Source organism: Metopolophium dirhodum, chromosome 1, assembly GCF_019925205.1.
Source record: "Metopolophium dirhodum isolate CAU chromosome 1, ASM1992520v1, whole genome shotgun sequence".
Taxonomy (NCBI): domain Eukaryota; kingdom Metazoa; phylum Arthropoda; class Insecta; order Hemiptera; family Aphididae; genus Metopolophium; species Metopolophium dirhodum.
In genome coordinates, this window is record NC_083560.1 from 86,849,224 (window position 1) to 86,862,522 (window position 13,299).

Genomic DNA, 13,299 nt, shown 5'->3' on the forward strand with positions numbered 1-13,299 from the left:
GGGGGGGGGCTGGGGAAACGTTCGTGTGAGTGTCCGCCCTTTCCAGCACGCTGTTGTTCTCGCTTGTATCATGTCCATAGCCTGTTGGTGTGTGGGTGTGGGTGGTTTATTGGTGGTGATGTTCGGTGGTTGAGCGGGTTATGATTCGACCGGTTGGTTTTCCCTTTGTCCCGCGTCAAGCATCTGACCTGGTGGCGGGTTGTTTCCGGTATGCCCGGCGGGTTCCATAGGCGGAAACCGGACTTCGTTGGCCTGTAGGTTCAGGTCCGTGAAATGTTGTATCAACCGTATTTCGAGATCATCCTTCGCGCCCGTATCCGACAACTCGCGCTGCCTGCATTCGTAGCGCAACTCTGCGGCGGTCAACTCATTAATATATTTTCCCGGCATGACGTTCGGTTGTTTTTCCGGTGTTGTTTACGGGAAAATAAAAAATATGGCTGTTGTCGGTGGAACGGTCGTCGCGTTCCTTCGATCAGCTGTGTTGACCGTTTATCGGCGTTTATTTTCGTACGGAATGTAGGTCAGTGGGTTGTTATTGTTTTGTTATTGCGCTTGCCGGGCGATCACAGTAACCGGTTTTCGCAGAGTGTTGTCATGGATGCGCGTGTGTGTGTTATCCGGCCCACTACTGCGATTAAAAGGTCTCATACACGGTACGATTTATCGACAGATTTATCGTCAAACGCGGTCGCACGGACAGATTGATACGTGTATGGGTTGGTTGGCCGTCGTGTCGTCGTGTCTGGCGGTTGGCGCTCGCGGAGCGTCAACACGACAACCACCGACCTGTCAACAAACCTGTTGGTGCGTGTATGGTATTGTCGATGCCAACACTCAACCGCGCGTTTGCGCACACTATTGTTGTAGAAGTCACTGGGTCCTGAAATACGGTCAGTGCCAACTTATTTTTTAAAACATATTTAAACTTATAAAACTTTTGTGACAAAGGCTTTCGAATTTGATAAGACATTTGTGGCCGATTTCATTGATGAATATAAAAATCATCCAGCATTGTGGAACGTAAAAAGTGTTATCTCAAAAAATAAGCACTTGAGAAATAAAGTAATTGAGGCACTAGTTCTAAAATGCAAAGAAAGAATTCCCGAGGCTGACGATTCTTTTGTTAAAAAAAAAATTAACAATTTGAGGACGGCATACAAAAGAGAACTGGCCAAAGTGCGAGCAAGTAAACGCACAGGATCCTCTGCAGATGAAATATACATACCAACGCTGTGGTATTTTGATCTGCTATCGTTTACCATGGAGTATGAAACTGGAAGAGAAGGTATATCCAGTACTGACGACAGTGTCGCATTTTCAGTAAGTACCTACTAATAATTAAATATTATAATAACATTTTTTTATAGACGTTTGAAGTTGAAATTTTGACGAAATTCAAAATTATAAACCAAGGATTAAATATGTTTAAACATTTTTATTTTTTTTTATTAATCTTAGAGTAAAATCGCCCATTACAAATATTTTGTAGTATCATTTTTTTGGAGGGTAGGTACCAATGCCATGTAAATTTGTCTAAATATTTTCAACAAATATGAAAACATTTTTTTTTTATTTCAGAGTCGAATAAAAGTTAAATAATAATAAAATATAAAACCAATGTCATAGGTACCCACTATAATTTTTATAGGTACCTATAATAAATTCCAAATTAATCATATTACAATATCCATTAGGTACTTATAACGCGTTATACATCATAGATATATAGTAGTATACTTTAGAAGCTTCAAGTACCCACAAATAATATTATAATAATATAATTTCGTCCAAATTTGAACTTAAAAATACTATAAAAATAAACTGTGCTTGTGTATTTTTTGGTAATAGAATTATCTACTTACATGGAAACTTGCTCTAAATTTTCAATCCTTAGATATAAAAGTTGAACATTTTATACAAAATAATTATTCAATTTAAAATTTGATAAATTTTGTCAAAGTTCGATCTTTAAATGCTTATAAAAATAAATTTTGCCCATACATTTTTAATATTTTTCATCTGCCTTTGGAAAAATATACTAGGAGCCTTCTATTACATTTTTAAGCTTTTTTAACTAATAAATAAAATTGTATTGATATTTTTAGAAAAAAAATATTTTATTTTTGTGTCTGTGTACACGATAAGTAGTCGAAATAATGCTTCGATTTTCAACTTCAGTATCTTGTTCGATTGGAAAGTGAATATCGTTGGTGCATTGGGGAGGTCAAAATTTAAAATTCCCAGTCATTTTCAAAAGTGCCAAGAAAAACAAAAGAAAAATTAAGGAAAAACGGGAATTTTTACGCAAAATCACAATTGAATTTGGTTTTTGGTGTAACTTTAAAACAAATGACCGTAGATACATGACATTTTCACTGGTTGTTTATATTTGCATTTTCTATACACCATAACATTTTCCAAATATTTTGACTTATTTTGAGCTGTTTACGGACATTGTCATTTTCCATATTTTTTTAGTTTTTTTTCTAAAATATCAATATAATTTTATTTGTGGGTTAAAAAAGATTGAAAATTTAATAGAAGGCTCCTAGTATATTGTTTCAAAGGCAGATGAAAAATATTAAAAATCCTTAGTTACAGTTTATTTTTTATAAGCATTTAAAGTTCAAAATTTGACAAAATATGGAAAAATCACGAAAATTTGCAAATTATTTTGAGTTAAGAATTCGTAAAAAATTTTCTTTTTAAATCTAAGGTTTTAAAATGTAATACAAGATTCCTCATAAGATTATCATCCTTTATCAAAAAAAAAATTTTCTATAAGAAAGTCAAATTAAATTTTTATGAGCGTTTGAAATTCAAATTCTTACAACATTGGATATTCACTCGATTTCTCATGTAGCGATTTTCTTATTTTGTTGTAATTTAAAAACGAATAACTGTAGATACATGAAAATTTCACTACCATCCATTAAACAGTGACTCACTTGTAACCTACTGTACAGCAGAGCACCTTTTATTTTATTTTATTTAAAATAATGTTATAATATAATTTATAAATAATAATTATAATATAATTAATTAATAATATATTTTATGAACCTATTTACACCGTTTCCAAATGATAGAATGTTTTGTTAATTTTATTCTCAGGATACGACTGAAACTGATCTTATTTATGAGAATATACCACCTGAGTCTGATGATACGCAAAGTGTTGCACAACAGGTTCCTAGCCCCAGCCCAAGCCCTCGTCTTCATAAAAAACAGAAAAGTTTCATTACAAAGAAAAGGAAGTTCATAGATATTGCAAGTGAAACGATGAAGGCTTTGAATAATCCAATTAAAGAAGATGATGAATGTGATGTTATTGGTAAAAGATTTGCAATGCAGTTGAGAGGTATGAAAGATCATCAAATGTTTTTGGCAGAAAAAATAATCGGTGATGTTATGTATTATGGTAGAATGGAGAAACTCACTGAGAACTGTTTTCAATTTAATAATACTAATATTTCAACCACTGAGCCACAAATAAACACAAACTCTATGTATGTACCGGCTCAAAATAGTATTATACGACACTCTCATCAAAATTCTCAAAAATTAACACCACCACAGGAAAATATATACAATCAACAACGTCAATATGATATGTTAGAAAATACTTATCAAGTACAAAGCCCATATCTTCATCACGATACTTCTCAACCCAAACAAAATGCATGGCATAACATTCAACAATATACATACGGATTAGATAATATCCCGCCAATCACCCAACATAAAAATCGCGTTAATTGGAATGTGAATACTGCAAGTTCCATTGATAATCCTGATGCCGGTGTACAAGTTGTTAACACGAGTATTTAATACATTTTAATTATTACAACTTAATCGAAAGTACAAAATATAGGTTGTTTATATAATTTTTGCTTAGAATAAAGCAGTTATTTTTTATTTTAAGACATAATTTATAACTAAGGGAAATTATTATTATTTTGTTACATTAAATATTTTTTTTTATTTAGAATATTTGTTTTCCTATTGAATATATCTACTGATAATTTAATTTTAAAGGTACTTAATAAATACACATTATATCTTATAATTTATCTGTGATGTATCATCTTTTCTTGAAAAGATACTTTTCCTTCGTTGTTAAAATATTCTTTGTACTTATCTCTTACAAGTTTGGCGTTTTGAGGTGTATAACTTGAAGACTGTTGTAAAGGAACCATCTCACCAATCTGACGCCATTGCCCTTGAATTATATTAGGTACCTGATTCTGTGTCTTCTGAAACAATGTGATTTGCTGAGGTATAAAATGTACTAGATTTTTTACGTAAAAAATTATGTAAAACACAGCTTGCCATTACAACTTGGCGGTTTTGTGATCAATACGTGTTTTCCGTCAATTGCTCCTAGGCAGTTATCGAAATCCCAAAGCGTCTTGAAATCCTTTGCAACTTGCTTCCATTCTGTTTCTGTGTTTGGCATCTTAAAAAATAAATAATTCTTTATTTATTTGACTATTTTTACTAAACATGATACAAACTACAAAGTAAGTACCTATATTAAATAAACGTATTTACTACTGTCTACTAGGATCTACAGGGAATGGCCGTTTTTGAACCAAAAACGTACCCTTCCCTTTTCGGCCGATTCACTTTTCGACCAAATTTAAAAACAACAAGTTATATAATAGATATATATTGGTAAATAATTTTTACCAATTATTATTGAGTACAATAGTAATCTGTATAATACATAACAAAAATAAACTAATAGGTATATCATTTTGGTAAAATAATAATTAGTAATTAATATTATATACTTTATCGTGTTTTACTTATAGAAAATTATTTAAAATATAAAATAACCTATATATTAACATTATTTTTATGTTAATATGTCACAAATTTACTCATATAGTTTAAATTGATTTATAAATTATAAAAAATTAAATTTCTATATAAAATGATATAAACATTTTTAATACTTTTAATAATTTTAAAAACTATAATTTCCATAATTTTACAAAAATTACATTATTGCATTATATATTATATAACTTTTTGTTTTGGTCGAAAAGTGAATCGGACGAAAAGGGAAGGGAAAACTAAATTAAAGTAAACTAATTTTGTACAAAACCTTGCAGTAATGTTCAAGGTTATTTACAAACAAAACAGTTTTTAATGAAAAAAAACTTTAAAAAATGGGAATTTCTTAAATAAATTATTGGAAAATTTCAAGTATCTAAAACATTTTTTTTATAGAAAAGAAAAAGTGCGTTTTGCCTTCCTACTTTCTACTAGGATATAGTTTAACTTAATAGTTAGTATATAATTTTTTTTTTTTAATATTATGATATATTATAAGGTTATATAATATATATTATTAGGTATGTAAGTTTTTACTAACCTTTAAATATTTTTGTCTTAATACTTCATATATTGCCCAACATGTCTCAGGAATGATTTTCCCCAGAGCTTGAGCAGATATCGCACATGAAAACTTCAGGTCTTCATAGCTCCTACCAGTTGCCAAAAATCGTAATGTTGCTACCAAACGCTCCTCCGCAGAAATACTTTCACGCATTATTGTATTTTGCTTTTCTATTAATGGTCTAACTAAATCCAACAACTCGTGAAATGTATGATTTTCCATACACAAATAATTTTTAAAATCTGCAGGTTCATTTGACTGCAGCTCGTGTAACAAATTCATATGTGAATGCTTTCTCCTCTCCAATAACCACTGCTTTGACCATTTCCTTTTTTTAATTTGTTCGTCTTCATCGTCCACAGCCAAAACAAGAGCAGCTATAACTAAAGATTTTCTTTTCCTTTCTAATAAGTTGGACATTGCGTAAATATTAGAAAATTTTGAAAAATATAAAATGTATAAACAGAAAACAGAACAGTACTTCGCACTTCGTAAGTAACTTAGTAAAACAGAAAACAGAACAGTACTTCAAACTTCGTAAGTAACTTAGTAAAACAGAAAACAGAACAGTACTTCGCACCTCGTAAGTAACTTAGTAACTGAACTACTGTTCATCGCGGTGAATAGTTGATAGACAAATCGATTCGTGTATGGAGTAGGCGATATTTGACAACAAATCGACCGATCGGTTTGACGATAAGTCTGTCGATAGATCGTTCCGTGTATGGGACCCTTAAGCTGGTTACACACGGAGCGGTTAAACCGCGCGCGGTCGCGGTTTTTATCCGCCGCGGATTTTCTTTAAAAATTAAACATCTATATTTAAATGGGTATATTCAAACGGAGTAAAATCGATAGCGGACGACCGCGAGCGACCACCTGGAATCGCGCTTGTTCAATTTTCGGGCGGTTGGTCGCATCCGCTAGCTAAAATTAAACTGTGGATTTCCAATGGCTATATTCATACGAGAAGGAATCATCCGCCAACCGCCGCGGTTTTTTCCAGCGGATTTGTCATTTATGAATATTCAGTTGACTTGGGATACATTTGTATTTTAGTGAAATCTAAAATTACAGCCATAATTAGTTAATATTTTTTATTAATTATTATTTATACATAGGAAGAATACGTTTTTTAAGTTCCTACTAATTAAAATGCCGTTCGATACCGAACAATTTATATTAGCATTACAGGAAAATAACTGTATATGGGATAAACGTCAGTATCCTCTCATTTAATAATTAGTACTCATTAATTGGTAATTACACATAGATTAAAAAGTAAAAACATCATCTTTCTTTCTATACGTATTATTAAGATATTATCTATTTATCTAATACCTATATGATATTATAATAGAGGCAAAAAGTCATCATGATATACAACAGCTACATGTTGGTTGGACCAATGTAGCCAAAAACTGTTTCGAAAATTTCGAAGACCTGGATGACGGATACCGGAGAAAACTCCCATATCAAACAACGGAATACCGATGCCATATGTTATTGTTGGAGACGAGGCGTTTGGTTTATCTAACAATTTGATGCGTCCTTATAGAGGAAAAAATTTAACAAATAACAAAAGGATTTTTAACTACCGGCTATCTCGGGCAAGGCGTTACATAGAATGCTCCTTTGGCATTTTGGCAAACAAATGTAGAATTTTTCACCGTCCAATGGATGTTCGAAAAGAATTGGCAATCATCATAATGAAAACATGCTGTGTGTTACATAATTACGTGCGACAAAAAGATGGGTATAGATTTAAAGACACATTGGAAGTCCCTTCAGAACTATCAACACCCCCAGGTCATCCAAGCAGAGCAAGTAGATCAAGTAGATCATCAGCGTCTTATAGAGATTTATTTGCTGATTATTTTGTAAATACAAATCCGCTAGAATGGCAAGATAGGGTAGCATTGGGATAGTAATTACTAATTATTATAAATACATATTTTTTTAAAGTTAAAATTCTCCTCAAAAATTATATTATGTTGATAGTATAGTATATTTTATATTATATTTTAATTTATTAAAATAAAAATACTTACCGAATTCATTTTTTTTCTTTTTCTGTTAAACTACCTACACACATTATATTTGTAATTTCCTCCCATCGTCTTCTCTTTAAATCACGATCGCTGTATTCATCAGAAGTTACGTCCCAAATTGCTTTTCGACTTCCGACTTCTCGAATAAACATTTCGTATCGAAAGTCATCACGATATTTTCTTCGAATAAAAACGCGGTGGATATCGTAAAAAATCGAGGAAAAACTACACACTCGTGCACAAGGCAAAACACATCCGGCTGCCCAAACTAGTGAGCGGATACTGCGGGGCGCGGGCAGCCACATACATTCACGTTGTTTTCCTCTGGCTGCGCGCAGCCAGTTGGCTGCCGTGTAGTCGCACACGTTTTTCTGGCCGCGGCAACCAGTAAACATTGGCTGCTTAGTGAGCGAGCTGCGATAAGAAATCATGTGTAGCATTGGCTGCCGCAGCCTGGCTGCTTAGTGCGTCACGGCCCTAAGTCTCCAATCGGTCTTGAAGTCACTGTTAGACCAGGGATTCATTTTTATATATAGAGATGATCGATACGTTAAATAATACAGTTAAAAACATAGTATACAAAAATATTATACAAAATATAGGTAATAATAATTATAATTATCAAACAATAATTTATTGAATGTAGGCACGAGGCACCTACTTACAGTAAAAAGACTTATTTAATTGGTCAACAAGAATGTTTTAATTTTTTTTTTATATGTTAATATATACTTACCAGGTATTTGTTAAGTTCAGACAATTGTCTAGTATTTTTTAAATTAGTTTAAGTAATAGATAAAATTAGTTTTATGAAAAATCTACTAAAAATAAAAAAAAAACCTTAGAAGGAATAATATAATATAATGTAGGCACGTATTTGTAATTAAATATTCATAATAGATACTAATTAACGTTTAAAAATTATTTGTTCAACCATTTGCATGTGGTTGTGAGTAATATTGTAGTCAGGGGATTTTTTTTCCGGGATTTCACTAAAATAGCCATGACATGAACTTAAGTATTTTAATATAACTAACTTAGTTAAGTTCCTAAAAAAAATTTATAAATTCGTAAGACGTGGTAAACTAGAGCGTTGTGCATAATATCTTGAATCTTCATATATTATATGTATGTAAATACGGAAAATAGCGAACTTCAAGTGATTATAACTTCGAAACCAATAATATAGGAGAATTTTTTTGTTACATTGTTTTAAAAACGTCAATTAACTTAACTTTCAAAAAAAAATGCGGGTAACTCAAGTGAAATTGTAGCCAAACTGTGATACATTATACACATAATGATATGGAATAATGAAAATTTGACGTCTGACTAGCGGCGCTCGGCAGATAATGGAACTATGCCATAACGAGTTGTGACCGGGCAGTCGTGTACAAATCGTACTGCCGATGACTAACCTGTTCTTTATAATCGTGTAAATATGTTTTCTAAGCTATTATCTAAGATAAACAATTAAAACATCTAGATAAAATTTAATTTTTAAATATTTCTATTATAAATTATGATTAATGTTAAATAGGTATTTATATTTTCTGATTACAAAATAGTAAATTTATATTTAAACATAATAGGAAAAAATAATTTTTTTTAATTATTACTAATTATAATATATATATATATGTATTATAATTTATAATTTATAAATAAACCTATATATATTTTTCATTTTTAAATTATTAGATATATCAAGTTCTTAGTAATAAACTAATAAACGTTTTGGGTTAGGCTGGGGCTAACCCGGCGATATTCGTCGAGCGGATTATTGTTTCGTCTGTCGTTCCGTTAATATGACCAAAAATATGAATAATATGGTTATCGATTGTGAGAGATTAATAGCCGAAATACAAAATAGACCATGCATTTGGGACACATCCAGTGAAGAATACAGACACAGAGACAAAAAAAACACAAAAATGGATTGCGGTAGCCGAAGGTATAAATGAAAACTGGACTGGACTCAATCAAAAAGAAAAAGATGACTATAGTGAGTAGTAATATTAACTATTAAAATAATTATATTTAGGGTTTGGATGTTTATGAAATTGCATATATATTTATTTATCTATTTATTTAATTTAATGCTGACTTGGATACAAATTTGATTCATGTTCTACTGAATCAACCAATTCAATTTTTATTTTGCATTTTTTATAGTTTTGTATTTGAAATGCATATTTTGGAATTTAAAAATATTTCAGTACATTTTTGAACTATTTAAACCAACTATAAAATTAATTTCACTGAGTTTATTTTTTTTTTCATTTGTGTATCACTAATACAGTTTATCACGTATTAACATAGTTAGTATATAAACTAATATGTAATGTCAAAATTAATTTCCTGTGCCTATTTTGCTGTGTTTTTAGCTTAAAATTTATAATTCATAATTTTTAGTGCATCTGCTATGGTTAATACAAAACAAATGTGTAGGAAGTAATAGGTATATAACCTGCAAAAAATAAAAACGATTAAATTAAATACATACTTTTGCTTTTTCGACATCTTTATTTAAATACAGTTCATTTAAAATTTAAAATTTAAAAAGAAAAATGTAAGTTAGCATTTGAAATTGAAAATAAGTACTGCTAAACAATATGGGTATTATTGTAGATATTAGTGTAGTGCATTGTACTGCCAATCTAATTTTCTTTTTGGGCTATCAAAGTATGTAGGGAAGTAATCTCGGACATCTCTTGCACTAATTGTTGACCCTCTAGCAAGGTTAATTTCAGAACTAATAGATTCAAATGGACAGTGAAGTGTATCTTCATATTCTACACCATCTCGACGACGAACAAAATTGTGAATAACACATGTTGCTTTTACTATGAATGTAGCAAACTCAGGTTCAACTAAAATAGGCGTATGAAAAACTCTCCACTTGTTCGCTAGAATTCCAAACGTGCATTCCACATAACGTCTAGCTCGAGTGAGTCTCATATTAAATTTTTTTTCTTCAAATCTAAATTGTTTCTTGGGTAAGGTCTGAGTAAGTTTTCATGCAAGGCAAATGCCTCGTCTCCGACTATCACAAATGGTTGTTCTACACCATCATCATCGTTAGGTAACTTTTTTGGCAATGGGATGTCCAGTTGACGATCGTATAACTTTTTACATAATGGTGACTTTTTGAAGACATTAGGATCTTCTTCACGTCCATAAGCTCCAACGTCTATGGAAAAGAAACAATAGTTCGAATCTACTAAAGCCATTAAAATTATAGAAAAAAAATACTTGTAATTAAAGTAATCTGAACCACTTTTTGCGGGATTAATTATTCGAATATGCTTTCCATCGACTGCACCAAGGCAGTTAGGAAAATTCGCATTATTATAAAATCCTTCGGCAGTTTGAATCCACACGTCTTTGGTAGGTTCTGGCATTTCTAAAGGCTGTAAGTTTTTCCATATAACACTGAGAGTTTCTTTTATTATTACTCGAACTGTACTTTTTCCAATTAAAAATTCTAAATGCAATTGGTTAAATGTAGCTCCCGTTGATAAATACCTAAAATGATAATTCTAAGTTTTACATTTTATACCAAATTACCAAACCGTATAAAAATATAAAAATCGTATTAATTAAGATTGTAACAAAAAAATCAAAAATATTTTATAATATATACCTACTCAGTTTGCTTTCCAGTAGAATTTCTTTTTTTTTGTTAAAGATAGGAGGACTTATGAGGAATTTTGCATTCTATTTTCAAATCTTAGATATTTATAAAAAATGTTTATGATTTTCTACCTCAAAAAAATATATATAAGTATATGCACATTGACATTTGACGGATTTTGTCATAGTTCCAACTTCAGACCATTATAAAAATGTTCGTGGATTTACTTTCAACATTTTTTTGGTTATAATTTAAAAATATTATATATGTGTACTTGAAACTTTTAAAATATTACCTTTATTATTACTTTTAATATTACCTGTTATATTTTATACACACAATGATATTTATTATTTTCAAATGCAATTTTCTAGGCAAAAATTAATAATTTAACCCACTGTATTAAAGCTTAATAGAAAAATAAATTACTTTAATCACAATAATATCATCTTTAAAATATTATATTTTATAATGTAATATCGATTGATTTCAAATTTAACACCTTCCATTACAGTGATCTACTTACAATTTATAACCTATATAACCATACAGCATGCAACGCGGTTCCTACCCATTATATGTCACTTTTTTACACTTGTTTAACACATTTACCTAATGAAAACATTTTTCATATTTAGTTATACACATTATGAGGAAATGGAAGAATCTAAAAGATACATTTAAAAAAGAGGTTCAGAAATATGAGAAATCGGGATCAGCTATGACAAGAAAAACAAAATATTGTTATTTTGACAATCTGTTATTTTTACAACCTAATATAGACGGAAGATCGTAAGTATTCAATAGAGATACATTTAATTAATCAGGAAATATCTAAGTGTCGTTTTAATTCAAATTTTTATACGTGACATATTTTTAATTACCTACTTGCTAATATATTTAAATTGAAATTAATTTTGAATTTTTAGTTCGAACATTTTAGATTCTAAGCGGAGAGATGAGTGTATTAATTTTTCAATGATGTGTGTTTGTTTTGTGTCTGTCATCATGGTTTCGGACAGTAAAACTGCTTCGATTTTCTTCAACAGTAGGTATGTTGTTTGATAGTAAAGTAATTCTAGTTGGTGCATTCAGGAGGTCAAATTTTAAAATTCTCAATTGAGGAAAAACGGGAATTTTTACGCAAAATCGGTTTTTGGTGTAACTTTAAAAAAAATTAACGTATATTAATTTTTAATAGTAGTTTATATTTGAATTTTCTATACACGATAAAATTTTAAAAATATTTTGATTTGTTTTGAACTATTTAGGAACATTCTCAGTTTCCAATTTTTTTAGTTTTTTTTTCTTTATATACCAATAAAATTTTATTTGTTGGGTAAAAAAGCTTGAAAATTTAATACAAAGCTTCTATTATATTGTTACGATGATATTTTAAAATTATTAAAAATTCTTAGTCATAGTTTTATTTAATAACCATATAAAGTTCATATCTTGACAAATACGTAAATATGACGAAAATTTCCAAATTATTTTGAATTACAAATTCATAAGATTTGTAACCTGGCTTTGGAGCAATTAGAGTCAATACAAATTCGAATGTGGTTGGAAGCATCCTATAAAATATTATTTATTAAATTTATTTGTATCTACTCTTATCTGCTAAAAGTAATCAACACTTTGGCGAATGTATTTTATTAATAAAACCTTCTAACCTGAAATGAGCTTTGAATTGACCATTATTGAATTGATACGGTACGATCGTTTCAACATAATTTTGCAACCTAGGTATTGCAGTTTAAGTTTCTATACTTTCTAAACAATGTACCTAATACATATTCATATTCATTGCCGTCATCTTCACAGTCATCAGACGAAGAGGAAAATATAATATCACATTATTGTTGTATATCATTGTTGATAACTAAATCACGCTCATTAGAATTATTCGTTATAAAAACACTAATAGAATAAGTTAAAAAATGTTGGCAAATTTGAAATTAATTAGTAAAACTGAATGATTAAACAATTCACAAGAACAAAACAAAATTTGTTTATCTTGTTATCAATTTAATTTTTGATATCACTAAACAAGTGCTAAGCGCTCACAGCAGGTTCACACGCGTTCCACCTGGACTGTGAGCAAAGCGTCTATATGCGTCTGTTTGATAGTGGAACGGTTCATAAACACGAGCGTGAGCGTGAGCACTGTAAGCGCGTAATCGTCCAACCGGAACGCA

General features: G+C 30.3%; 1 protein-coding gene across 1 annotated transcript; it reads right to left on the reverse strand.

Moving 5' to 3' along the window:
• Positions 1–10,418: 10,418 nt before the first annotated feature.
• LOC132943401 (uncharacterized) lies at positions 10,419–10,865 on the reverse strand. Its single transcript, XM_061012376.1, has one exon. The coding sequence runs from the start codon at positions 10,863–10,865 to the stop codon at positions 10,419–10,421; it is 447 nt and encodes a 148-aa protein (XP_060868359.1).
• Between the last annotated feature and the right edge of the window lie 2,434 nt (positions 10,866–13,299).

Excerpts from the sequence above, each read along its gene's own strand:
- LOC132943401 (XM_061012376.1), bottom strand. The coding sequence starts at position 10,865 with ATGCCAGAACCTACCAAAGACGTGTGGATTCAAACTGCCGAAGGATTT.